Source organism: Brachyhypopomus gauderio, chromosome 15, assembly GCF_052324685.1.
Source record: "Brachyhypopomus gauderio isolate BG-103 chromosome 15, BGAUD_0.2, whole genome shotgun sequence".
Taxonomy (NCBI): domain Eukaryota; kingdom Metazoa; phylum Chordata; class Actinopteri; order Gymnotiformes; family Hypopomidae; genus Brachyhypopomus; species Brachyhypopomus gauderio.
The window spans coordinates 15107271-15134167 of record NC_135225.1 but is presented as its reverse complement, the minus strand read 5'-3'; the positions used below and the strand labels follow the sequence as shown (position 1 = coordinate 15134167).

The 26897-nt window shown below is 46.0% G+C and overlaps 3 protein-coding genes across 5 annotated transcripts; 2 read left to right on the top strand and 1 right to left on the bottom strand.

Annotated features, from left to right (window-relative positions):
• The first annotated feature begins 240 nt into the window (after nt 1-240).
• On the top strand, nt 241-4041 carry tmem50a (transmembrane protein 50A). The gene is made up of 7 exons (XM_076974613.1): nt 241-399; nt 1070-1175; nt 1268-1380; nt 1606-1673; nt 1909-2001; nt 2185-2245; nt 2471-4041. Exons 1-7 carry the CDS (start codon nt 242-244, stop codon nt 2514-2516), a joined length of 645 nt encoding a protein of 214 aa, XP_076830728.1. The 5' UTR covers nt 241; the 3' UTR covers nt 2517-4041.
• Nucleotides 3986-10649, bottom strand: rhd (Rh blood group, D antigen). Of its 3 annotated transcripts, none has more exons than XM_076974610.1 (10): nt 10203-10649; nt 8799-8997; nt 8061-8211; nt 7594-7762; nt 7067-7221; nt 5819-5953; nt 5425-5552; nt 5224-5303; nt 4742-4815; nt 3986-4518 (listed from the first exon to the last, which is right to left on the bottom strand). In XM_076974610.1, the coding sequence occupies exons 1-10, from the start codon at nt 10351-10353 to the stop codon at nt 4492-4494; spliced, it is 1269 nt and encodes a 422-aa protein (XP_076830725.1). In that variant the 5' UTR covers nt 10354-10649; the 3' UTR covers nt 3986-4491. The 3 variants fall into 3 exon arrangements, with proteins under 3 accessions (XP_076830725.1, XP_076830726.1, XP_076830727.1); XM_076974611.1 differs by having other exon boundaries at nt 7594-7741; nt 10203-10644; XM_076974612.1 differs by lacking the exon at nt 10203-10649 and adding an exon at nt 9433-10159.
• A 939-nt stretch (nt 10650-11588) lies between these two features.
• maco1b (macoilin 1b) lies at nt 11589-26053 on the top strand. Its single transcript, XM_076974609.1, has 11 exons — nt 11589-12032; nt 14491-14632; nt 14783-14909; nt 16418-16541; nt 17082-17260; nt 18989-19589; nt 20752-20910; nt 21998-22180; nt 22280-22400; nt 22523-22697; nt 23021-26053. The coding sequence occupies exons 1-11, from the start codon at nt 11953-11955 to the stop codon at nt 23221-23223; spliced, it is 2094 nt and encodes a 697-aa protein (XP_076830724.1). The 5' UTR covers nt 11589-11952; the 3' UTR covers nt 23224-26053.
• The last annotated feature ends 844 nt before the right edge of the window (nt 26054-26897 follow it).

Genomic DNA, 26897 nt, shown 5'->3' with positions numbered 1-26897 from the left:
CGTTAACATAACAATCATCAAATGTCTCCATGTGTCTCCTGCTGTAGGTGAATGTCATAATTCTGACCCTGAATGTGTTGTCCTGATTCTGTTATGTCTCCATACGATCTTGCTTGCGTGACCATACTGCCCCAATCACTGTTGTCTCCTGTTTATCTGGTATTACAGTATGCTGCAGTTGTAAACTATGCACATCAGTAAACAGCGAGTCTTTAAATGTTTCCAGGAAGTGACCTTCCCCATGTTGCTAAAACGGGTGTCTTTGTGGACGACGTACAGTCGGAGAGTCGCCTGGAGTCGAAGACCGGAGGACGTGCTGCGCGCATGCGCGTTACTGAGCTTCCGAACGAAGCGAAAGGATTGTTTGTTGGGCTCTACGGACGACAGAATTATCGTAAGGTGAGGAAAAATGTGCAGATTCACACCTGAACCGTGTGCACACACGTGCTGTTCAAGTGACTCGACACGTACAGGCGAACCGGGCGTTTTCCTTTCAGCTGTTAATCAGTGTTTGATGGGGCGATTTTGGCTAAACAACACATATAGCCACTAGCTGGCTGCTAACGTGCTAACCCAGGGAGAGGTGCACAAACCTCACCAACTGCCCCACCAACTGCTCCTCGCAGCGGGCAGTAAACATCAACACCTGTGTGGAAAGCTGTTTGTCTCCGTTTGTGTAAAGGCTGTTTGACTGTGAGCCGTTAGTGCAGCGGCAATGACTTGTAATCTGATCTAAACAAGTTCGCTAGTTCAGCTAGTTCGCTGGATATTGGATGTTTTACTGATTAGATAATTGAGTTGTCTTACTGCCTAACATGAATCATACGAGTGGTCGTAGATCCATGTTCTGGTTGTTCTGGGTCATGTGTGGCGCACTGTCCTCATGTGTATTATCCAGTATTGTTCACCTTCTTCCGGGAACATTTTCACACCACCGTCTCATTCGTGTTATTAAGGTTATATTTCTTTAAGCACTAGTTATTCGAATAGATTGTGTAGAAGAAATGCGAATGGAGTAACGTGTCTGTTTTTGTACTGTAAATAAACGTCAGTTTCCCCTTGTGTTCAGGACGATGTCAGGTTTCCTGGACGGCATCAGATGTGGCGACTGCGAGTGCAGTGTTGACTGGGCAGAGAAGAGAAACACCATCGCCTCAGTGGCAGCGGGCGTACTGGTATATCAGCTTCACCACGTTGCACTTCCTGCTTCCTGTGTGTTTATATGCTCCTGTGACTGATCAACATGACCGTATTCACTTGTGTGTAGTTTTTCACAGGTTGGTGGATCATAATTGATGCAGCAATAATGTATCCTAAAGAAGAGGATTTTCACCATGCCTACCACACCTGTGGAGTCATCGCCACCATCGCATTTCTGATGTGAGTGAATGTCCTGTTTTCACCAGTCATTCATCTGAAATATGGTGGCGCGTTTGTGCTCCGTTGTGACATGGCTAGATTGATCACAGGAACAGCCCGTTTATTAGTGCCTCAGCTGTCCTGGGAATCTTCAGCTATTATCTAGTCCAGTGCAGTCAGTACCTGGAGGACTGGTGCAGATGGCCTGAATGACCATGAAATGTCACGTGTTTGTGTCTGATACAGGATCAACGCAGTGTCAAATGGGCAGGTGAGGGGAGACAGCTACAGTGAAGGCTGCATGGGTCAGACAGGTATGTGTGTGTATGAACATGACAGGTGTGCGTGGAGAGTGGGGTGGGGGGTGGGCGTGGAGAGTGACGCTGGCCCTCTGTTGAGGACTGAGCATGTGCATGTGTATTGCAGTTCTTTCAGCATAGCTCTACATTACACAAACTAAAGTAACTGTGACGGATGAGGACTGTGCCACAGTTGCTTGTCTGCTACACATTAAGTCCAGAATGTGTGTTGTGTGTGCTGCTGTATCAGGTGCCCGAGTGTGGCTCTTCATCGGGTTCATGCTGGCCTTCGGCTCTCTCATTGCGTCCATGTGGATCCTGTTTGGAGGCTTCGTGGTGCCTGGTAAGTTTCTCCTTCATTAACTTCACTCCTACGTTATCTGTTGATCTTTTGATGTTGCCAAAACATTAGCGTATGAGCACAGTGGCCACTGTCTCTGAACCGATTCTCTGACGTTATTCCTTCTTGCCTTCGCTGTATTCCACCGGGGATCCTTTCCTGCTGTTTTGCTGTTGTGGACGACAGCAAAGCCAGCCGTGTACCCTGGGATCGCAGTGTTCTTCCAGAACGCCTTCATCTTCTTTGGGTGTGTTGTCAGGCATCTAAGAGCATTTATTATTATTTAGCATTTATTACAGATATTATTTAGTATATCTGTATTCAGATTCCTGTTCAATTAGTAGTTTACTTTATAGGGAAAATTGTATAATATTTGCATTAAAAACACTAACTTTATTTTGTGTATGTTTTATATATTTCCTACAGTTTTTCTGAAGCTTTTTGTGCCTTTATGCTTGTTTTTAACTTCCAGGGGTCTGGTGTTTAAGTTTGGACGTACAGAAGACCTTTGGCAGTGAGGAGGTCACACCATTATAAACCAAGCATTTGTCTGTCTCCTCTTTCATCTGTCTTTTTGTTCTCTTTCTTCCCTGCTTTTTAAACACTGTCCCTCTTTCCTGTAATGACTGGTGCTCTGTGGCCGTGTGTGAGCAGACAAAGTCTCTGTTTGACCATGCCCCCAGGACCCGCCTACCTTCTTTTGAAACATGATCTAACTCTTTGACCACATCCCTAAGACCCTCACATCATCTTCTGAAAGTGACGTGACTGTTTGACTATCCCCACAGGACTTACCCATCATTGTTTGAAACATGACATAACTGACCACTCCCCACAAGACTCGCCCATCTTATTTTATAACATGGTGTAGATGTTTGACCACTTTTGAAACATGAAACATGACCTTTTGCTCACCTGGTTGATGGATATGATGGCCACCGAAGGACAAGGAGGAGTTGGTGGTTCCCACGCACTGCCACGATGACCAAGACAGCTCCGTTTTGGTGATGCAGAAACCTCCTCGGTGTCTCGAGTTCATCCACACTCCCGTCTGCGCGACTGCAACACCTTCTACTCCTGGGACTCTGGTAGCACTTGCTGTGAAGTACTCGCTCAGATGAGGCCTGGGTTCCACACACAGGGTGGAGCTTCATTCACTGATGTCACTGGGATTCTCCACACGCAGTTCACTGGGTCGTGAGGGCATCCAGCACTCTCCGCAGTGGCTTTATAAGAGGGAACTGATATGTTGAGAATGTTCTGAGATGTTCTTGTAGGATCTTAATTTGGAAGTGTAATTGGAAATGAAGGTGGGCCTAACCAAATCCTCAACCAGAACCAACGTCCCGGGTGATTAAAGGCTAGTGCTGCTCAGAACGGCTCTGTTGTTTTCACCCCTCTGTCCATGTCAGACATTACACACAAGGGATGTGTACTGTCAAAACATCTCCACCATGTCTCGTCTGAGAAAGTCTCTATGTCTCGCTCCTTCTGGCTTTGACCCAGTTCTCTTCCTGCTCAAGACCCCCCCCCGCCCCCCCTTCCCTTTGTAGAAAACACAAATATACAAACTCTTAGGTTTGTTGAACAGCACTGGAGGTTGTTCGTCTTTGTAACTGTATTCTTTATAATTTGTTTATTTTGTATTCTTGATTTGATCAGGTTGTGTAGCGTTTATCTTCGTTTGCACTCTATGTGGCTACGTTACAGAAGAGATGACAGGAAAGAGAAAGCACAGTGTCCCTGTTAGTTTGGTCAGACGGAGCTGACGTGTGCGGGACAAGCAGCCTTTACAGCACAGTGGTGTTTGTGATTTAGAAACACAGTTTCCTCTATACTTTGGACACACAGTAAAGATGTTTAATGGCTGTGGTGGGGGGAATAAAGGCTGGTGGGAGTTTGCTGTCTGTTTGCTCAGCCTGTGATGTGTTTTTATTGAACTAATGATCACTTTGTGTTCTATTTACTAGACGTCCAAAAAGACACGTTGTACTACTATAATTTTATTGATGCCTAATAAATTCAGTGGCTTACACACTTGCATGTTTATACCTGTAGTGGATAATTTAGACGATGACCAAGAGTGACGATTATAACAACACTGACACTGCATGAGCCGTTCTCTCGTGTAAGCCGAAATGCATTGGAAGGCTTTCTGTGCAGTCAGAACAAGGACCTCTGTGTGTACACTGGCAGCCTTGAACAGAAGGTCCTGTGTGTGTGTGTGTGTGTGTGTGTGTGTGTGTGTGTGTGTGTGTGTGCGCGCATACATGTACACTGTTTGTATACTTTGGTAACATTTAACTAATTCAATCAGGTTTCGGATTAAGCAGTCCTGATCCATCCTGCTGTCAGGTTTCCATTAGGCAGTCCTGATCCGTCCTGCTGTCGGGTTTCCATTAGGCAGTCCTGATCCGTCCTGCTGTCGGGTTTTGATTAGACAGTCCTGATCCGTCCTGCTGTCGGGTTTGGTGTAGCGAGTGCATTCCTGTCTCACTTGTGCACTGCTAAGTGTGGGAACTGTAGAAAACACATCCAAGAACAATCAAGACAACAGCAAGTTAGTTACAAACGAATTACATTAATGGATTCATTACATTAGTGGAAACCTTCCTTTGATTTCCACCAAACTGAAATTTTTTTCAAGAATGAGAGTAGAACAGTTCTTCTATACAGGGAGAGTTGTAGCGGAACTTTAGTGATTCTGTGAATTTTTAGTTAGTGAGATTTTAAATCTGCTCACCTCCCAGAATGCCTGATCATCAAAGCACTTCCTGTCTTGCTGAGGTTTCCAAAATTTTAGTTTTAGGAGGAATCCTTTAAATGTACAGAATAAAGGAAACTGTAGATTATTGTAGTCTACGGGACCTCTAGATAAGGCGCTAGAAGGATATTTAAATTTGGTACACGAATTAAGCATGTAGGTTATTAAATCAAACAAATCTTACAAACTTCAGTAAACATGCATTGCTAAATGATATGACTGCAAAAGTGATTTATAGCTAATGGCTTGATGATAAGGGCTGTTTTCTGAAATGAGGGAATTTTAAACAAATGGTGATCACTTATTCTGGGCTTTACACACCTGTTAAATGACATCTCCACTACAGATGTGTAAGTACATAGCACATGAGTAACAAGGCCTTTATAAACACTCCCACAGCAGGTAGGGGGTCTAAACCTGGCTTCCCTTCTTAATTAAATTGAGTTACCATAGTGACACACCTGTGATGGAGCCTGTGACCAGGCTCATACTGATGGAGATAAATACAACACAGATGAAATGTACTGCAAACCTGATGGCTCTGGAGAAGACACAACAGAAACATTCAATATATATATTAGACTTTTTACATACATATCATTGCTATTCAGAATGTAAAATTCCATTCTAAATTTGCTATGTAATATGGAATTTGATTTTACATTGTAAGATCGTCAGTGCTGGTCAGCTGTAGAATGAGATGGCCAAAAGTTCCCAGAATTCCTGGTATGGCATAAACACTCAGGACACTACAGGTGTCATGACACTCAAATGCAAACAGCATGTGATCCTGGGAAACAGAGAGTTGATTATTAATGACATAAATACACAAAGGCATATTGAGATCATTACCCCAGGAAAAGTGTCCTAATGGCATTCTCAAACTTGTACCTATTTACCATATGTAAAATGTACAATAAAGTGTAGTGTGGCAAACATCTTTATACCAACATGTCAACAAGGTACAAACAAAGATGAGATCTGTCCCCTAACCAAATAAGGCTGACAGATCTGCTTGCTTTGGAGGGACTGATTGATCATGTGACCTGCACTAACCTTCATATATCGATATCCCAGTGCGGACAAAAGGCCAGCGCACATGCCAATCACCATGGCAACCCATGGATCATGGACTGTTCTAGCTGCTCCAATAGCAACCCCTCCTGCCAGGGAGGCACCCTGTACATGCACCTGGTGGGAGTGACAGAGTAGGAGGAGAGTGAGAGTAGCAGTAGTGAGACAGTAGGAGGAGTGAGAGAGTAGGAGGAGTGAGAGAGTAGAAGGAGTGTGAGAGTAGGAGGAGTGAGAGAGTAGGAGGAGTGAGAGTAGGAAAAGCGAGAGAGTAGGAGGAGTGTGAGAGTAGGAGGAATGAGAGTAGGAGGAGTGAGAGAGCAGGAGGAGTAAGAGAGTAGGAGGAGTAAGAGTGCAGGAGGAGTGAGAGTAGGAGGAGGGTGAGAGTAGGAGGAGTGAGCGTGTAGGAGGAGGGTGAGAGTAGGAGGAGCGTGAGTAGGAGGAGTGAGCGTGTAGGAGGAGGGTGAGAGTAGGAGGAGCGTGAGTAGGAGGAGTGAGAGAGTAGGAGAAGTGAGAGAGTAGGAGGAGTGAGAGAGTAGGAGGAGGGTGAGAGTAGGAGAAGTGAGAGAGGAGGAGGGTGAGAGTAGGAGGAGTGAGAGAGTAGGAGAAGTGAGAGAGTAGGAGGAGTGAGAGAGTAGGAGGAGGGTGAGAGTAGGAGGAGTGAGAGAGTAGGAGGAGTGAGAGAGTAGGAGGAGGGTGAGAGTAGGAGGAGTGAGAGAGTAGGAGGAGTGAGAGAGTAGGAGGAGGGTGAGAGTAGGAGGAGTGAGAGAGGAGGAGGGTGAGAGTAGGAGGAGGGTGAGAGTAGGAGGAGGGCGAGAGCCCTCAGACGTCTGACACAGCCAGGGTTAACCAACTATGTCAAAACTTTTAACATTTATGACTATTTTAGTACAATTTTGAAAACATTGTCTGATCTGCATAGTAAAGAGCTGACGTTGACTTACTAAACTGAATGTGATGGGATGTTAGTGACAGCAGCTTTGTTGCTTTTAGTATCTGGGAGGAGATTTGGGAAACTAGAGTTTCCTACAAGTTTATTGGGTCACACATAGACATGCATAGTTCACAGTAAAATGATTCCTATAGATAAGGTATCATCTCAGCATATTGGGGTGCACTAGCATCTTCAAGAAAATCGGTCTTAAAGTAGTCTTGAATTAATATTTATTTATGTTAATCTTAAGACTATCTTAGCCTGTCTAAGACGTAATAAGAAAAGCTTGGCAGACTGACCAGGTTGATTTTCCCTTTAGGACTTGACAGCACGGAGACGGCCATGGCGGTCACTGCACTCACAGCCTGGGCCAGATATGTGCTGTACACTACCCTGATGTCCTTTACTTGCATGAAGTTCATACTGGGCCAAAACATCCACAGAAACAACAGACCTGGGGGGAGGGGCAGATCTGCACTAAGTGACATAAAGCTTATACACCTTTTCCCTTTCACAAGGCAGAGGAAATGCTCTTTAAAACAGTACTATTCTTTAAAACAGTACTACTATTTATAACAGTATTACTCTTTATAACAGTACTACTATTTAAAACAGTAGTACTCTATAGCAGTATTACTCTTTATAGCAGTACTACTCTCTAAAACAGTATTACTATTTATATCAGTACTTCTCTTCATAACAGTATTACTCTTTCCTTATAATCAGGCAAAAAAAGTCAAAATGATGACAACAACAAAGCAGAAGCGTGATGTTCTAAGCCAATAGCAGGTCTTTTTGAGCTGGATTAGGCATGCTGCTACCATACCTAACATAGCAAACAGGCCAGTTTTGCTGTCAAACTTTTCTTTCTCATGCCTGGGCTCAGCATCACTGCGATAGAGCACCCAGGACGTCATCACTCCAAACAGAGCGCCGAACACATACATCTGCATGGTGGCGTAGATCCTCCCGCTCTGGTAAAACAGGGTGGTCAGCTTCACACCAAACAGTGAGTGCTTCAAGAAACATCTACATTTCAGCAATACAATACCTGTTTTATCATGTGTGACTGTATATGTTTGTACCGTTTAGGTCTCTAAGAATGTAACTATTCAGAATAGAGATGGAAATGAGTTTGTTCAGGATGTACGCGGTTAACCTTCTGATTTCAGGTGTTTCCTTTCCAGAAAACAACTGAATAATGCCGATGGACAATACCTGAGTCAAATGTGCTGTGACCATGGAAACGATGCTGTGACCATGGATATGGCGCAGTGTGTGCACACTGCTCACCTTGAAGAGTGTGTCCATGAGCTTCTGGGTCACCACAAATCCTGTGACCTCCAGGAGCCCAAACAGAAGAAGCTGAGTAGGGTTCGTCTTGCCATGGACCGCTCCCATGGCAACAAGGGCTGAGGCAGCACACAGCTCCGCCTCAGCCAAGCTGATGAAGGAAGAATAAGGAATCGTTTGAGATGAAGGAATCGTTTGAGTTGAAGGAATCATTTAAGTTGAAGGAATTGTTTAGGTTCTGTAGTGAATCATTTTATGTGACTATAATGTGCTGAATCTTCTAAAAGTCAGAGGCAGAAGTATCTCTCCTGTGCTTTACTGGAGGTGTAATTATAGCAACAGAGTCCACACTGACACATTATAAAATGTGTTCTGATATTCCCCTCCCAGAGTGCTGGTGCTGTCTTGCAAATTCAGGAGCGAATCCTTAGTTTGTCTCCTTGGTGACAAATTACCACTAGATTGTGAAAGTGATGGAGAGGTGTTCTGAGTCATGATGACACATGTCTGAAAGTGTCCTGTGGGCGCTGTGCTATAGTGTGTGTGTAGTCATGGTAACCAGTGTTCTCTGAAGAACTTAATCTATAGGGGATGTCCAAGTGTGGATGATGAAACCCCTCTGTGTCCATTGCAGGTCCAGTTCTGGTGCCAGTTCTGGTGCCGGTTTTGTGGGAAAATGAGCCAGAACTGCACCCTAGGGTCTTATAGAAACTGATATCCACACAAGCATGTCCTTACCTGTTGAGATTGATGTGGACTGGCCAGTTGAAATGACTGAAGTAGAAAGATGGTAGAAAGGCGTTGATGAAGGTGGCCCACTGCACTACCATGGCAGCCACCAGCAAACCGAAGCCCACGCCGCTGAAGCCATAGCGCACCAGGAACGCAGACACAAAGCCAAAGCCCAGGAACACCATCACATGGACATCCTGAAAGACTGAGAGGGAAGAAAGGCAGCCGAGGTACGTGTGCATACTCAGAAATCAGTAGATGGTAGACAGTCCAGTCTAACAGTAGACAGTCCAGTCTAACAAAGGCCACTGCGTGTCTCCCAAATGTACTGGTGCGTTCAGCTGAACTCCAGCACTGTTTACGGTGTTAAGTGAATAAGTAAACAATGCAGCACTTGTTTCTGTTTCATGAGAGGGCAAGTTGTGTTTTGGTGTCCACAGTAATCAGACATTGGCCTGTAAATGAGGGAAGGCAAGTGCAATTTTTAGGAGCCTTTAGTTTAGTGACTGTAAGGCTATGGATAATGCAGCCTATTAAGGATGTCCATCTTTCATTAGATAAGTACTATTATAATAATCCGTTCCCCAAAAATAAGTTTAATAACAGCTTATTTGATTAACTGATCCTCCGATCCACTCACCTGACTAACTCATCTGCTGAACAGATCCTTTCACCTATTGAACAGATCCTGTCACCTGATCCTTTCACCTGATCCTATCACCTGATCCACTCACCTGCTGAACAGGGGTGAGTTTTCCCAAAATGTTCTTACCGCTAAGTACTTCGTAACCTCGTATGTAAGTACAAGGTTACGAAGTACTTAGCGCTAAGAACGTTTTGGGAAAACTCACCCCAGATCCGCTCACCTGATTTCTGCTGGAAAACCAGCACTGCTGACGGAGTAGCAACTTGGCAATTAGGGCAAATTATTCTACATTAGTGCACGAATGTTTGCAAACACGGTTAAAGGGTGGAGGGGTTAGGGTTAGGGTGGAGGCCCTCTTATCACCCCAAACCAGCAGAGCATGGTGCCTCCACCCCAACAGTGAGGGTCACTCCCTTACACAGCGCACAGACTGAACAAGATGGACACTGCAGTACACTCTAAATGATCCACTATAAATATCAGACTTCCTGAAGATCAGTTTGCCTTTGCAGGACAAGTGCACATTTGTGTTTTTAATTGATTCACAATTGACTGAAACAGGGCATACATAATATATTCATACCAGAAGTATATTAGCTTAAACTAATTTGCTCATCCAAGATATTATTACTGAAGTGTAAGGGTGGTTACTTTCTCCAAACATGCTCTAAAACAGAAGCTGTGTCACAAACTAAACATACACATTAAAAACTTACATACATACTAATATATACATTCTTACTTACATACATACAAATACTCACTTGCATAGAAGTAAAGAAACTCTTGATTCTTTTTATCTTTGAGCTCCTCTATTTCCACAAAAAAAGCAAAAAGCACAATGAAGATGACCTCCAGCAGCAGAGCTACAGGTGGCAGCCGCGACCACAGACTGGGAGCGTAGCGGGGAGCCATGAGAGAGTGTTCACCCTCCGTGGGTCTGTGTGTGTGTGAGTGCTCACCCCTCTGTGGGTCTGAGCATGTGAGAGTGTTCACCCCTCCGTGGGTCTGTGTGTGTGTGTGAGTGTTCACCCTCCGTGGGTCTGAGTGTGTGTGAGTGTTCACCCCTCCGTGGGTCTGAGCATGTGAGAGTGTTCACCCCTCCGTGGGTCTGAGTGTGTGTGAGTGTTCACCCCTCCGTGGGTCTGAGCATGTGAGAGTGTTCACCCCTCCGTGGGTCTGTGCATGACTGTTGGATGAGCTCTACTGGCCAGGGAGGGGATCACGGCAGCCTGTCCTCTGAATTGGGAGCAGCACAAAGTGCCATGCAAACACCCAGAGACATGCAAACACCCAGGGTTAACATGATTCTTTGAGGGTTAACATGATTCTTTGAGGGTTAATATGATCCTATGAGGGTTAACATCATTCTTTGAGGGTTAATATGATCCTTTGAGGGTTAATATGATTCTTTGAGGGTTCATATGACTCTTTGAGGGTTAACATGATTCTTTGAGTGTTAACATGATTCTTTGAGGGTTAATATGATCCTTTGAGGGTTAATATGATCCTTTGAGGGTTCATATGACTCTTTGAGGGTTCATATGACTCTTTGAGGGTTAACATCATTCTTTGAGGGTTAATATGATCCTTTGAGGGTTAATATGATCCTTTGAGGGTTCATATGACTCTTTGAGGGTTAACATGATTCTTTGAGGGTTAATATGACTCTGAGGGTTAACATGATTCTTTGAGGGTTAATATGATTCTTTGAGGGTTAACATGACTCCTTGAATCATGCAAAAATATAATGCAGGTCTAGTCTTCCACCTAGTGGCTCCCACCTTATTACAGTGTCGGACATCTTAATAATTTTTTCCCCACGCTTTTTGTCTCAACAACCATTAATAACTGCCTGTAACAAGCAAATGGAAAATGTTGAACATTTCCGTTAGTCATTAGTAGTTTCTTAAGCAAATCAGTTTAAACACTGTTACACATATAAATAATATTACACTGTGTTTCAACCTCTTCGCGCGTTTGAAACGCTGAACGGAATATTCTATTGTTGGCTGTCTTATCAAAGCTTGGTAGAGCAGGCAACGTCAGGGAACGAAGGGAAATAATTTCTACGCAAATAGCGTAAGCGACAGCGATAGCCCGCCCTACAGTCCTCTCATTGGGCGCTTGGCACTACCTGATTTGTCCACAAAGAGCACGATTGGTCCGCGAGGGACAACGACGGTCGCGAGGCTGTTCGTAGGTTGTCGGTCGCTCTATATTCCGTTTTCTATGGCGCCGTGACGGAACGGGGTAATGGCTGTAGGCTGACGGTGTAGCGACACATCCATCAGCGTTATCGCCGCCGTTAAAGGTTGTGATTGGAGTGGACGACAGCCGTGTGTGGATAAACTGCGTCGGGGAGGGAGAGGAGGAAGAGGAGGGTCCTCGGCGGAGTCGTCGGTGTCTTTGTGTCCAGCGCCGTGTTCTCCGGGAACTTCAATGTCGCTCCGTCCGACCACGGCGCGAAACTGGACGATATCGCGGTAGGAGCTCCAACCCCACGGCAGGAGGATGAAGCGGCGCAACGCGGACTGCAGCAAGCTCCGTCGGCCGTTAAAACGGAGCCGGATCACCGAGGGCATCTACGGCAGGTAGGCTCCGGTCCGCGCGCGCGCTAACGGCCGAGCCGCTGCTGCTGCCGCCCGACGGACTCGGTGTCGAAACGCGCACACGCGTCTCCGCGGTCCCGTTCACGGAGGTAAACATGAGCGGGGGGACGGAGACGCGCGCGGCTCGTCCCGGGGCTGTAAACCAGCGGGGTCTGGCGGCCTGTCGCGGTCTCGGTGTCCGCTCCTGTCAGTCGTGCTGAGCTAACAGCCCCGCTAGCGCCGTTAGCCGGTTAGCAGGGTTGGTCTTTGTAGATAGACACAGGCCCTTATGTCACTCAGCGTCCAGATTACACTGGAAACGTCCACCGTGTCCACATACGGTAACTAACTACCGTGATTTGTCCCGCGCGCAGTTGTGTTTCCAGGATAGCAACGCTAGTTACCAAGTTAGCTAGCGCGGTTGTAGGAGAGCAGCACTAGCCACACTGACCTGTGGCAAACACATCTTAGACAACTACAGCACAGCAGTACTCAAATTAATAGTGATTCAACTACAGCACAGCAGTACTCACATTAACAGTAATTCAACTACAGCACAGCAGTACTCACATTAACAGTGATTCAATTACAGCACAGCAGTACTCACATTAACAGCGATTCAATTACAGCACAGCAGTACTCACATTAACAGTGATTCAACTACAGCACAGCAGTACTCACATTAACAGTGATTCAACTACAGCACAGCAGTACTCACATTAACAGTGATTCAACTACAGCACAGCAGTACTCACATTAACAGTGATTCAACTACAGCACAGCAGTACTCACATTAACAGTGATTCAACTACAACACAGCATTACTCACATCAACAGTGATTCAACTACAGCACAACATTACTCACATTAACAGTGATTCAACTACAATACAGCAGTACTCACATTAACAGTGATTCAACTACAGCACAGCAGTACTCACATTAACAGTATTTAGGCAGGTCAGTGTAGCACGTCGGAGAAAGATGCACATGGTCCACAAAAGTACAGTAACAAAAATAGCTGCAGTGGAGTTGTCATTCAGATTATTTTCTGTAGACAACAGCTATTGCCATCACAGAGAAAAGCTGTCTGAAGTTTAATACCTATTACTTTTTTGGTTGAACAGCCATGCTAGGTGACTTGCTTCCGTGGTCTGATTTCACATTCATTATTTCCAGATCAAACATGCTGCAATGCAACTTTTCTTTACTGTAGCATTACTACAGACTGTAAGCATCTACTGTAATGATCAGGTTGCTACACAGTATAGGGCCACAGGACCACCGCCGGCTGTTTACTGTCTGTGTCATGTGGAGACATGGTAGTGGGTTTGTACTGGGCGTATCGGATACATTGTCATAAATGCACGTGTGGGTCTGTTCCACTCTCAACTAGGTGTTGGGATAACCAGTTCCTAATAGGAGGTACTGGATTGTATATGGGGGAAATTTGATTACTGGTGTAGAAGATGGACAGATACTTCTGGGTTTGATATACTTTATCATTATACTAAACATGTAACTCCTGCAGACAAATGTTATTGTTCTAACTGTTGCAGCCATTGGTGTTGTAGCTCCGACCCCTGCTTTCTTGTTCTGTTTATTTTCTTAAGACATAAAAAAAATAAAAGTTGGATAATGTACATGAACGTGTTTACATATCCCTGAATTGAGTCTCTCAGACTACCTTAAGTATTTTTGAATAATGTATTGGACTTCACAGTACTTAATTATCTATTACTGTGTGATATGCTCAACAACGTCTCAACTTAAGGGTCTGTTAGGAAATACATCCCTGAATAAGAGATTTATTAAGCACTACCTGGCAAAGGGCCAGACCTAATCTGTATCTGAAAGGTCTCAGTTTACATTTATAATGTTAGGGCCTGTTTAATCTGGTTAGTGGAGGTTGCGTTCTCCATGATAGTGTCAATAGCAGCAGGATTACTGGCATGTACTACACCATGTAAAAATGTCATCAGTCTGGATCTGCAACTCCCCAATGGGCTGTTCGCACATATGAAAACACCTGTGGAATAGTGGCACACCTGTGGACGCCGGCATACGCCCAGTGTTTGGTCTTATTCTGGGGATAATGAGTACTGGACACAGCATAGAAGTTATTACAAATGTTCACTGCAGTTTTGGAAATGGGATCATTACCAGTTTTGTTTGTGGTTAGAGTTATGTAATTTATAATTATGAGAGGATGAACCAGAATCAGTAAATGCCTTCTGATGGTGTAAGAGACAATAACAATTATAAGGCTTGAAAAAGACAGATGTGCCCAGTGAGGGACTCCGGTCGGAGGAGTGATGTGTTGTCTCTGGGTCCCGGTCCATCTCCACAGTCCGGCGCTTTTAAGTGCAATACTGCAAATCAGTGCTTGATTCATGATGTCCTTTCGTTTGCATAACCAGGAAGCGTGTGGTGTTGCTTCTCCTGCATCTGATTCTCTGCAGTACCTTCCTGTACCTGAAGTTCCTGGTGGTGTGGGCCCTTGTGCTGCTGGCGGACTTCGTGCTGGAGTTCAGGTTCGAGTACCTCTGGCCGTTCTGGCTCTTCATCCGGAGTGTGTACGACTCCTTCAGATACCAGGGTCTGGTGAGCTCCTCTCACACACTTCATCTCAGTCATGTTGGTCATAGTAAGAACCAAATAATGCTCCTTCTTTCTGAAATGCATGTGGGGTTTTGATGTGCGGTGAAGGACTTTCAGCTCCGTTATGTCACCCTCCTCTCTTCTCCCCCTCAGGCTTTCTCAGTGTTCTTTGTATGTGTGGCGTTTACATCAGACATCATCTGCCTGCTGTTCATCCCTGTGCAGTGGTTGTTCTTCGCCGCCAGCACCTACGTGTGGGTGCAGTACGTCTGGCACACAGGTAAGGCCACACGGGTAAGGCCTGCTCAACTAGGCCGCACAGGTCAAGCCATCACACCTGGAACTTGGCAACAATACTTTATTCAAGCAAAGCATCTGAATGCAACCAATTCCCCTGCAAACACTGAAGTCATTAAATTATGTATGTTTGAAGTATTCTCATTGTTATTTTTTGAGCTGTTTGAAAGTGCCTGAATTAACCGCATGCATGCAACAAAAAGTTACAATAAGTGAGTAGATCTGAGCAGCCTTCATATGTGTTGAGGTGTTGTAGGTGTGTTTGAGTACCTCAGAAAGCAGGATTCTCTGTGGCACTCTAGCTTGCTTTTGTTTTTATGACCGCTTTCTTCTTCCTCAGTGGTGTTATCAGAATGTAACTTTTCAGCATTTTCCTACCAGACCGCTAAGCTAAGTGTCCATAAGTGTTTTCACCAGCTAATCAAACAGGAAATTGTATCATGAAATAAAACAAAAAATGTTTCTTTGCATACTTTTTGTATATTGAAAAAGTATATTCAATCATCGACAATGGTTTGTCAGCTTTTTCAGTCTTAAAGTTCTCGATACACACGACAAAAAATATACATTGAGTCTCACTTTCAAACTTTTATCCAAAACCCTTTAAGGGTTGAGATAAAACTTTTGAACCCTCGAGAACCTCTCCACTCCCCAGGGTTTCACACCCTCTAAGTGTGAGAGCTGAAGTCTCTGACTGTGGCGTTAGAGTTGGGGTTTAGGGTTGGGTTGGGGTTAGGGTTAGAACTGTCCAGAGTTTAGAGGTGCTTTGTTAGCACAAACACGGTGGGTCATTTGGACTCTGGTAAAAGGGGTGTTGATTAGGTATGTTCATGACTCAGTAAGGTGACACTGTGCTAATCCTGGATACGTACATGGTGTTTCCTCTCTGAACACACACACAGATTATAGTGGACAGCTGTAGGCTTAGTTATTTCTGCATGTGACAAAAAGTATTTGATCTCTTTTGTCCACACCTGGGCTGTGTCTCAGATCACACCCAGTGTCGTCTCCTCTGTGGCTGAGTAAACTATGTCCTCGGTATTTATCTTAATCGTGTTCTGATTAGTGAACAGCTGTCATCCAGTCGCTTAACTCTGGCTGTAATGGACCACTGCATTCTGAGCACATCACTTGACCTCTTCAGGCCTTACGCTATTTCTGAGGTTTCCAGTCAGTCCAATCTGGTGTGGATACCGCCCTCCTGTTGGCACATTTCCCTACTTTGTTGGGTGTGTAGTGTCTTTTCTGTACAGCAGAGGGGGGCATGAGTGTTTTAGGGACTATAGGGGTGTTTTAGGGACTATAGGGGACTCTGAGCCTGGAGCTCCTACATCATTACAGTCTCCTTGTTTGAATGGAACCCGGGGAGGACACAGACAGCTCCCTGTGTTGGTGCAGGTGTCCTGTAGCATCACTGTGTGTGTGAGCTTCATCCTCATTGATGTCAGCTGTGCTATACTAACCTCTCCCACTCCTTCCTCTCTCTTGCAGAAAGAGGGGTCTGCCTTCCCACTGTGTCGCTATGGATACTCTTTGTTTATATAGAGGCAGCTATAAGATTCAAAGATCTGAAAGACTTCCACGTGGATCTGTGTCGCCCGTTCGCAGCACACTGGTGAGGATCACACACGTTCTTCAGACTGACACAGTGCGTGTGCTGCATCACTGACCATGTGATGTGGAGCTTGAGATGGACCTTCAGATGCCGTGTGGGATTATGATCCTCTGAACCCAGATCCATCATCACACACTCACACTATTCAGGGATGAATTAGAGACTTTCTGAATGGAGGATTCTCAGCTCAGATTTCCTACTGCATTACTGTCCTTTTAGGATACGTCACGCTCCCCACTGAGGAAGCAACAATACTTCTCAAGCCTCCTTCAGTCCAACACAACCTTTCTTCTTCCTGGTGGTTAAAACTCATACTAGACACCCCTGGAGGAATTTTAAGTGTGAAAGCTTTAGCCTAGATGTCGGAGATTTTTAATCAGTAGAGCAGGAACCCAGAAGTGTCCCCAAACCAGTGTGTTTTAATACACACACACACACACAACCTTTACAGACATTTGTGTATATCTCAGTAGCTTCCCTAGTAGTGAAGTGTGTGTGTGTGTGTGTGTGAGTAAGCTCCGTGTTGTGCCCCGTGTGCAGTATCGGCTACCCCGTGGTGACACTGGGCTTCGGGTTCAAGAGCTACGTGACCTATAAGATGCGGCTGCGTAAGCAGAAGGAGGTGCAGAAGGAGAACGAGTTCTACATGCAGCTCCTACAGCAGGCCCTGCCTCCAGAACAACAGCTGCTGCAGAAACAGGAGAGGGAGGCAGAGGAGGGTAAGAGACTGGAGGGGGGGGTAAATGAGCTCAATCTGCATGTGCTTGTGTGTTTTTCTGTGTATAAAATACATATGTACATGAAATGAATGTACATGATGTACATGTAGCGCCTTTCTAGATACCCAAGGTCACTTTACAATTTTAATACAGGTACAACTCTTACACAACCAATCACACACACCGGCGAGAAGCGGCAGCCAATTGCGCACAGCGTACATACATACATATACAAACACATACATATTGCCAAAAGTATTCGCTCACCTTCGTTGACTCACAAATTAGCTTAAGTGACATCCCATTCATAATCCACAGGGTTCTTGATATGACGTTGGTCCATTTGCAGCTGGAACACCATCAATCTTCTAGGAAGGCTGTCCACAAGGTTTAGAAATGTGTTTATGGGGATTTTTGACCATTCTTCCAGAAGCACATTTGTAAGGTCACATACTGGTGTTGGATGAGAAGGCCTGGCTCTAAGTCTCCACTCAAATTCATCCCAAAGGTGTTCCATGAGGTTGAGGTCAGGACTCTGTGCAGGCCAGTCAAGTTCATCCACACCAGACTCTGGCACCCATGTTTTTATGGACTTTGCTTTGTGCGAGAGAGCTCCTTTCATTAGAACCAAGGGGCCAAGCCTAACTCCTGAAAAACAACCCCACACCATAATCCCCCCTCCACCAAAATTTACACTTGGCACAATGCAGTCAGACAAGTACCATTCTCCTGGCAACCACCAAACCCAGACTCATCCATCAGATTGCCAGATGAAGAAGTGTGATTTGTAACTCCTCATTGCATCCGATGCTTTGCATTGCACTTGGTGATGTATGGCTTGGATGCAGCTGCTCAACCATGGAAACCCATTACATGAATCTCTTCGCACTGTTCTTGAGCTAATCTGAAGGCCGCATGATGTTTGGATGTCTGTAGTGATTGACTCTGCAGAAAGTCGGTGACCTCTTCACACTATGTGCTTCAGCATCCGCTTACCCCGCTCCGTCAGTTTATGAATGATTGAACGTTCAATTCATATAGCACCTTTCAAGATACCCATGGTCGCTTTACAATTTTAACATGGGTACAAGGCTTACAGGGCCTACCACTTCATGGCTGAGTTGCTGTTGTACCCAAACACTTCCATTTTCTTATAATACAGCTGACAGTTGACTGTGCAATATTTAGGAAATTTCAAGACTGGATTTGTTGTACAGGTGGCATCCTATCACAGTTCCACGCTGGAATTCACTGAGCTCCTGAGAGTGACCCATTCTTTCACAAATGTTTGTAAAAAACAGTCTGCATGTAAGTTTATACACCTGTGGCCATGGAGGTGATTGGAACACCTGATTCTGACCATTTGCATGGGTGAATGAATACTTTTGGCAATATAGTGTATGTAGGTAATCTGAGCATTTTCTCACCAATATGGCTAAATAGTTTTCATTACTACAAATCCACATATCCTCCCCTGAATGATGGCTTTCTGTATTTTCATAAAAGAGCAGTTTTGTTACCAGACATCCTGTGTGCTCTTGGACACATCTGAATAATGAACATGGTGTCATTGTGAAGTTGGTTTCATATTACTGTAGAAGTAGAGCTGTGTGATATGAAGTGTGTCTTGTTGAGCAGGAGTGTGATTTCAGTGTGGTGAACGGTACAGTGGCGTCACTACTCAGTCTGCTCCTCTGTTCCTCCACATGTTTCTCCTAACTGCTGCAGTCAAAGGTGTCCACGAAACCGACGCTCTCCCCACGGCTCAGAACGGCTCTGCTGGTGGCAGGAAACCCGCGACGACTCCTCTGCCGGAGCTGGAATACCGGGAGAAGGAGCGTGCGAAGGCAGAGAGCAGGGAGTCCAAGAAGCAGCCCAACCAGAACCAGAACCAGAACCACAACAGCGGCAGCAGTGTGCTGCCTGGTCTGGACTGCAGGGCCCAGGAACTGGAGTACATGGAGAATCACACTAGTGGCAAAAGACTGAGCAGCTCTGAGCTGCTGGGCAGCACTGAAACCAAAGAGGACAACTCCTCCTCATCATCATCATCGTCATGCTCCTCCTCCTCCAACTCCACCTCCTCCAAAAATTTTAAAAACCAGGCCACAGGAAGCGGTGTGGCCGGGGGGAACTCATCGCCCCGTGGACACGGAACCGCCAATGGCAGTGTTCCCACCTCCACGGCGACGCCCTCGTCATCCTCTTCCTCAGGGAAGGGAGAGAAGAAACAAAAGTGTGGGGGAGGGAAAGGGGCGGGGTCAAACCGAGATCCAGCAGAGAACTGCATCCCCAATAACCAGCTCAGCAGGCCTGAGGCACTGGTCAGGTAATCGTACACACAGCCTGGCCCACACAACCTACGGGTCAGGTATACACAGCCTGGCCCACACAACCTACGGGTCAGGTATACACAGCCTGGCCCACACAACCTACGGGTCAGGTACACACAGCCTGGCCCACACAACCTACGGGTCAGGTACACACAGCCTGGCCCACACAACCTACGGATCAGGTACACACAGCCTGGCCCACACAACCTACGGGTCAGGTACACACAGCCTGGCCCACACAACCTACGGGTCAGGTACACACAGCCTGGCCCACACAACCTACGGGTCAGGTACTCGTACACACGGATTACCCAACAGCCCCACACTTTGATGCACTGGATGCCTTAGTTTTCAGAATGCTGTCTGGATGTAGGATAGCTTATTGTCTGCTGTTGGCATTGGACTCTTCCAGTTTGTATTTCGAGTCCCCTGATGCCTTCAGCTCCCTACACCCCTGAGGATGAGTGGATGGGTGTTGGTTGGTACATGGGTGTAACTTTGGGTGTAAAGAATCAAGTTCTTGTGAGTGTGCTCACAGAGGAGAACTCTGGGAAATAAACCGGTTTTATGGCTGCATTTGTCAAGCCCGTCACCCTGTACAATACAAGAAGAATCAGCACCACGGTTTAAAATTACTATTTTCTGTTTATTCTGATGTTGGTTGTGCCACATTTATTATCTCTGCATCATGTGACGTTAATAATAGTCTGTTAACAGTAATTCTAAAACTTAGTCAAACATTTAGTTTTATTGACCAAACGTTGCTTGAATTGGCATTAATAAATAAAGAGCTTGTAGAAGAAAGACGGTAGTGACAAAATCAACCATTTCAGACAGTAGTGGAGACCCCATGGTGTAAGGGTTGGAGTTAGGGTTGGGGTTAGGGTGGAGATGGGGCCCCACTGTAAGTCACCTGTGAGCTGCTCATATAAACCGTGAAAGTTAGTAGTATAGATTCTGTGTAATTCTGTGTGAACCAGTAACACAAGTGCTGTACGTCTGAACTGGTGACCCTAAAAGGCCTTGTGTGTGTGTGTGTGTTCGTGTGTGTGTGTGTGTTCGTGTGTGTGTGTGTGTGTTCGTGTGTGTGTGTGTGTGTTCACGTGTGTGTGTGTGTTCATGTGTGTGTGTGTGTGTTCACGTGTGTGTGTCTGACAGGCTGGAGCAGGATGTGCGGAGGCTAAAGGCGGAGCTGCAGTTGAGCCGGCAGGTGGAGCAGGACCTACGTAGCCAGCTGGGCTCTCTGAGCAGCTCTGAGCGCAGCGTACGCACAGAACTCAGTCAGCTCCGCCATGACAATGAACTACTGCAGAACAAGTGAGAGACTGCAGCACATCTCTCACGCACACACACACCCACACACCCTCAATCTCGTGCGCACACACACACACACACACACACACAATCACTTATTCATGCACACTGCGCACACACACCACACACACCTTGATCTCAAACACACACACCACTGTCACACACACACATACACACCCACCACTGTCTCACACACATCACTTATTCATGCACACCGCGCACTCACACAGACATACACCGCTGTCTGAATCACACACACCACTCTCACTCACACCCCATTCACATTCTTTAGGTAGTACAACTAGCAATATTTTCACTCCTCAGAAAATGTCCGAATCTATCTGTTTTCCCTCCGCTGGTCCTGGTAAAGTTGTGACCTAAGATTTGTGATTGTTGGAACTGAGGTCCAGTTTCACTCATCACTTATGTTTTCTTCTAATATACACTTGTGTTATTGTAAATGTAAAATTTAAATGTGCCATACTATGTCAATTGTGATTTATTTATTTAATTTTTTCCCCTCACAGCAATCGAAATTTGTCCTCCGCTTTTACCCATCTGTGCAGTTAGAACACACATACACACTAGTGATTATTAGGGGGCTGTGGATCACATGTGCCCAGAGCGGTGGGCAGCCCTAGCCCGGAGCCCGGGGAGCAGTTGGGGTTAGGTGCCTTGCTCAAGGGCACCTCAGTCATGGCCTCAGGTCTGGGAATCGAACCCATGACCCTCCGGTCACAAGACCAGTTCCCTACCACCAGATCATGACTGCCCCCGAACCATGACTGCCTACACTTCATGGTCATAAAAGCCTACATGCACACACACTCTACCCATGCAGCTACAAGCTTTTCTGTAACTTCATTTACCATGTAGTCCAGTAGTGCTACATGAGTAACACCATGATGACTACAGATGTTTTAAACAGGAAAGACTAAACTGAGTTTGATTTTGTTGGGATAATTTCTATCTGGTTGATTGTTATTGGTTTATATAAAGACCTGCATTGTGTTGTGTCTGCACGTTGCAGCTGTAATAGACACTAATGTGTGTTTGTGTGCGTATCTGTGTGTGTGTGTGTGTGTGTCAGGCTCCACAGTGCTGTGCAGGTAAAGCAGAAGGACAAGCAGATGCTGGGTCAGCTGGAGAAGCGTCTGAAGGTGGAGCAGGATGCTCGCGCCGCTGCTGAGAGACAGCTGGCCGACGACAGGAAACGCAAGAAGCTGGAGGAGGCCACAGCGGCCCGCGCCGTCGCCCTAGCAGCCGCCTCCAGGTGCCCCGCCCCCTGCCCCGCCCCCTGCTCCATTCATTGTCTCACGCGTTTGTGCCCGAGTTTGTGGTTAACTGCCTCTGACCTTCTGCCTCCATGCAGAGGTGAGTGCACAGAGACTCTGAGGAGGAGAATCTCTGAACTGGAGACCGAGTGTAAGAAACTCACACTGGACATTAAAGTCAAGGAGGACATGATTCGCGAACTCGAGCTCAAAGTCCAGGTGGGTGACAACACGCCTCCCACACCCGGCCAAACCATCGATCACAGCCCAGCGGTTCACTCCACCGCTCTGGGTCCTCCTGTATGTGCCTGAGGTCCAGCACGCTGCCTTGTGCCCCACAGGAGCTGCACAAGTACAAAGAAAGCGAGAAGGACACGGAGGTGCTGATGTCCGCCCTGTCAGCCATGCAGGAGAAGACGCAGCACCTGGAGAACAGTTTGAGTGCAGAGACCAGGATCAAGCTGGACCTCTTCTCCGCTCTCGGAGACGCCAAGAGACAACTGGAGATCGCACAAGGTCTGCACCCAGCGCCCCAACACGGGGCCCTCTGGGAATCCTCACAGATGTTTGAGTGTTTTACTACGACGCCTGTAAAACTGATTAATTACTGTAGCTCACCTAGCAGAGCAGCCTCAAGATCATATTGATCAGTATGAAGGTTAGTCAGGCTGAAGGTAGCAGACAGAAAGCTGTAGGAGGGGCGGGTGTGTGGCACCGTCAGTCCTGAGTGTGCAGACCTCTGCTCAGGGCTTGTGCATGCTGTGGATGTTTTGTTTAAATGTACGAATGTTCTAAACATTTCTCCTCATACGGAAACCTGACATTCCTGTTTTCCCCAGGTCAGATCTTGCAGAAAGACCAAGAGATAAAGGACCTGAAGCAGAAGATTGCGGAGGTGATGGCCGTCATGCCCAGCATCGCGTATTCAGCAGACACCAGCAACATGAGCCCTGTCACACCGCACTACTCCTCCAAGTTTATGGACACCAGCCCTTCCAGCCTAGACCCCAACGCATCCGTCTACCAGCCTCTCAAAAAATAAACTCCCACACAGACCAGCCAACAATTCATACATCTCTCTCTCTCTCTCTCTCTCTCTCTCTCTCTCTCTCTCTCTCGACACCTCTGTTGTCATTTCTGAGGCTCCAAATGTTTTTGGGACTTTTTTTTTTTTTTTTTTTTCTCCTCCGGTTTCTCCTGCTGCTTCTCGCTGGACAGAAGGATGTTGTATTGTGTGACTGTAATTGTTGTAGTAAAAAAGAAAAAGGAAAAAAGAGACTTTTAAGGGACATCACCAGTCCAATAGGAAACTGAGACATCACCTGTCCAATAGGAAATTGCTGTTGGTTTTTTTCTTGTAAATGTTTAGAAACCTCACAGAAGTGGGCGTGCACTCCCCTCATTGGTGGAGCTCTGGCTTACACCCGCTCTCGCCCCTCATTGGTGGAGCTCTAGCTTACACCCGCTCTCGCCCCTCATTGGTGGAGCTCTGGCTTTACACCTGCTCTCTCCCCTCATTGGTGGAGCTCTGGCTTACACCCGCTCTCCTTGAGTTTTTTTTACGCTTTGATTTTCTGTTTTTCCTCCCTTAAAGACAAAGCATTAGTTATTCAGTTCAAGGTCCTACAAGCTGGAAAGCGCCATGCTAACCTAGAATTCCTGAATGTTCTGTTGATGAAAGTGAGTTTTCCTGAAGAATGTCATCACGTTTTCTCACCCACTCACACAGGACACGTGTTTTGGTTTTCTAATTACACCAAACCAACACATTTGTTTTATTTGATAGGGAATATCAAAAAAATTATTATAAATACTTTTTGGTCCAGTAGCCCTAAATGCAGACCTGTTTACAGGTAATGATCATATAGTCATGGATAAAGCTTATTGAACTGAACCGATAACCAGTGCCTTTTGGACATCATTGTTGGACCTGCGAGACAGTGTCCCTGCTTAGGCCTCTGCCCTGCCCCAAAGTATGACATCATGACTCTGCCCTGCCCCTAAGTAAGACCACGTGACTCTGCCCCGCCCCTAAGTAAGACCACGTGACTCTGCCCCGCCCCTAAGTAAGACCACGTGACTCTGCCCCGCCCCTAAGTAAGACCACGTGACTCTGCCCCGCCCCTAAGTAAGACCACGTGACTCTGCCCCGCCCCTGACCAAGACCACGTGACTCGGCCCCGCCCCTGACCAAGACCACGTGACTCGGCCCCGCCCCTGACCAAGACCACGTGACTCGCCCCCGCGTAAGACCACGTGAGTCAGCCCCGCCCCCGAATAAGACCACGTGAGTCGGCCCCGCCCCCGAGTAAGACCACGTGAGTCGGCCCCGCCCCCGAGTATGACCACGTGACTCTGCCCCGCCCCTAAATATGACCACGTGACTCTGCCCCGCCCCTAAATATGACCACGTGACTGCCCCGCCCCTAAATATGACCACGTGACTCTGCCCCGCCCCTAAATATGACCACATGGCTCTGCCATCCCCCTAAGTATGACCGTACACAGTTGTTCCCAGACAGATCCAAACACACCTTCATAACACCACTTCACTTCTAGTACAGAAAATAATTTAATTTGCTCTCGTTTACATTTATTTATTTGGCTGTATTGCACTGTGCTTGAAAGTAGATTAGAAGGGGAAAGGGTTACATTAATGATATTGTGCAGTGTTCAGGGACTCATGGAGTATGTTGGATTACTCCTAAGGTTTACTACATTGGCCAGTCAGTTCTGATGATGAGATGTCTGATGAGTGCTAAAATGTAGTCCAGTGCCAAGTAACTAGGGCTGTAATTTTAAATGTTCAGTGCTAGGCTAATGCCAGAAGCAGCCATCAGAACTGTTAAAGTGTATTTTTCTCTTTTGATGTCTTGGTAGCAGAGAGCTTTTTGGTGTTGCCACATGATGGCGCTGTTGTACATAGGAAAGTATTTGGATTCAAGTTCTCAGTGTTGCAGAGTTCGCACCCTGCTAAGTAAACAAGTGTTAAGAAAAGAACTGTTGGAAGCCATCAGTTACCCTCTTCCTCAAGACGCTTCTCACAGATGTTAAGCCTGTTGTGTGTGTTTGCAGGAACCTGCACGTTGACGGGCTGTGGATTGGTTAACGCCTGATTTGTATTCAGAACCTCTTTGATTTAACTCCTGAAAAAGTGAGAATCTTAGGAGCATTCCACAAGTGGTTGATAGTACCAGTAGACACCTGCCCACAGAGAAGCATGCAATGGTGCATGATGATGGAGGCTAGCTGGAATTCTGGAACCCCTAACCAGCTGTGAGGAAGGTTCTAGAATCCTGGAACTGCTGACCAGCTGTGAGGAAGATTATAGAATTGTGAAAACCCCAACCAGATGTGAGGAAGATTCTAGAATCCTGGAACCCCCGTCCAGCTGTGAGGAAGATTCTGGAATACTGGCAATTCAGCTGAAGAACCACCAGATGTGATGGTGATATGGAGGGATCTAGGAAAGGAAGTTCGGGTTTGCTTTGGGTGTGACGGTCTCAGCCCCATAAAAATGAATCCGTTTTTGTTGCTTGTATTACTGTTTCAGTACTACCAGACGGGAGGATCCAGAGTGAGTCCTGTGTGGTGTTCTAGTTTTTCTAGTGGTTACAAGTTGTTGTGCGCGTGTTGTTTAAAATCTGGTGTGAAGGACTAGTTTTCCACAGACTGCAAGTTTTGCGGGAGAACTAGTGAATTAGCAAACAAAGTTCAAACGAGAAGAAAGCACGTGTGCTCCCCTCAACACACCACCTCCCTCTCTTTCTCTCTCTCTCTCTCTCTCTCTCTCCCTCCCCTCTTTATTTACAGCTAACCTGACTGCATTCTCACTCTGTGAGGTTTTCGAGGAATAAAGTTTTTTTCTGGCATCTTGGAAGGAGTCATGTCATTTGCTCTGTCTAGTATGAAAGGGAAAATTTGTGAGATATGGTGATGCACAAAGACAGCATTTTATTACACATTGATGGTTGAATGGGTGGTTTAAAATGTTGTGTTTGTAATACTACTATTACAATTACTATACTATTTACTTTTTGAATTGTCTGGGAACTTGCCTTGTTCCATGAAGTGGAAAACTGAATATAACAGATTTCTGCTATACAATATACAATTTGGGGGGGGGGGGGGGGGGGGGGGGGGGTAGTAATGTTCTCTGCTCACCACTAGGTGGTGATAAACATCACATTGTCAGCAATGTGTCAGCTATCTGGCCCTGGATCCACTAGAGTAGCTTTGAGTTCTAGTAATGTCATATGAACACATTCACGTCTGAACTGGAATCAGTTTTTACTTTTTGTTTTATATTTACAGTGTCTCATGTCTCAGATAAATCCACTGCCTCTAACACTTTCTACACTCTTTGATTTCAGTGATTTCACTAATCAGATTCAAATGATTCAGCTGTGCCAGATCCACATTGCACTGCAACTGGATTTCTTACAAAATAGCTGTGAGCTCTAGGTCAGACAATATGGACCTCTGTGAGGGCCCCTGATCATGAGCTTCAGTCTCCAGTAGTTCTGGAGGCCAGTTCAGCACTTCAGACCAGAGATGAGATACTAGTTATATGCAGCATTCCTGCACTAATAGTATCACATACATGTGATAACCGTATGGAAAAGATATGGGTGTGCCTCACTTTATGAAAAGATTGTTTATCATTTATTGAATATTCGATTCAGGTCCCAGCATGCACCATGCCTGTGACTAAAG

Coding starts and splice junctions, on each gene's coding strand:
- tmem50a (XM_076974613.1), top strand. CDS start 242: ATGTTGCTAAAACGGGTGTCTTTGTGGACGACGTACAGTCGGAGAGTC. Junction 1,176..1,267: donor CAGTGGCAGCGGGCGTACTG/GTATATCAGCTT, acceptor ACTTGTGTGTAG/TTTTTCACAGGTTGGTGGAT. Junction 1,381..1,605: donor GCCACCATCGCATTTCTGAT/GTGAGTGAATGT, acceptor TGTCTGATACAG/GATCAACGCAGTGTCAAATG.
- rhd (XM_076974610.1), bottom strand. CDS start 10,353: ATGGCTCCCCGCTACGCTCCCAGTCTGTGGTCGCGGCTGCCACCTGTA. Junction 8,212..8,798: donor GTCCACATCAATCTCAACAG/GTAAGGACATGC, acceptor TTCCTTCATCAG/CTTGGCTGAGGCGGAGCTGT. Junction 7,222..7,593: donor TGGCCTGTTTGCTATGTTAG/GTATGGTAGCAG, acceptor CCCTCCCCCCAG/GTCTGTTGTTTCTGTGGATG.
- maco1b (XM_076974609.1), top strand. CDS start 11,953: ATGAAGCGGCGCAACGCGGACTGCAGCAAGCTCCGTCGGCCGTTAAAA. Junction 14,633..14,782: donor CCTTCAGATACCAGGGTCTG/GTGAGCTCCTCT, acceptor TCTCCCCCTCAG/GCTTTCTCAGTGTTCTTTGT. Junction 16,542..17,081: donor CGCCCGTTCGCAGCACACTG/GTGAGGATCACA, acceptor CCCCGTGTGCAG/TATCGGCTACCCCGTGGTGA.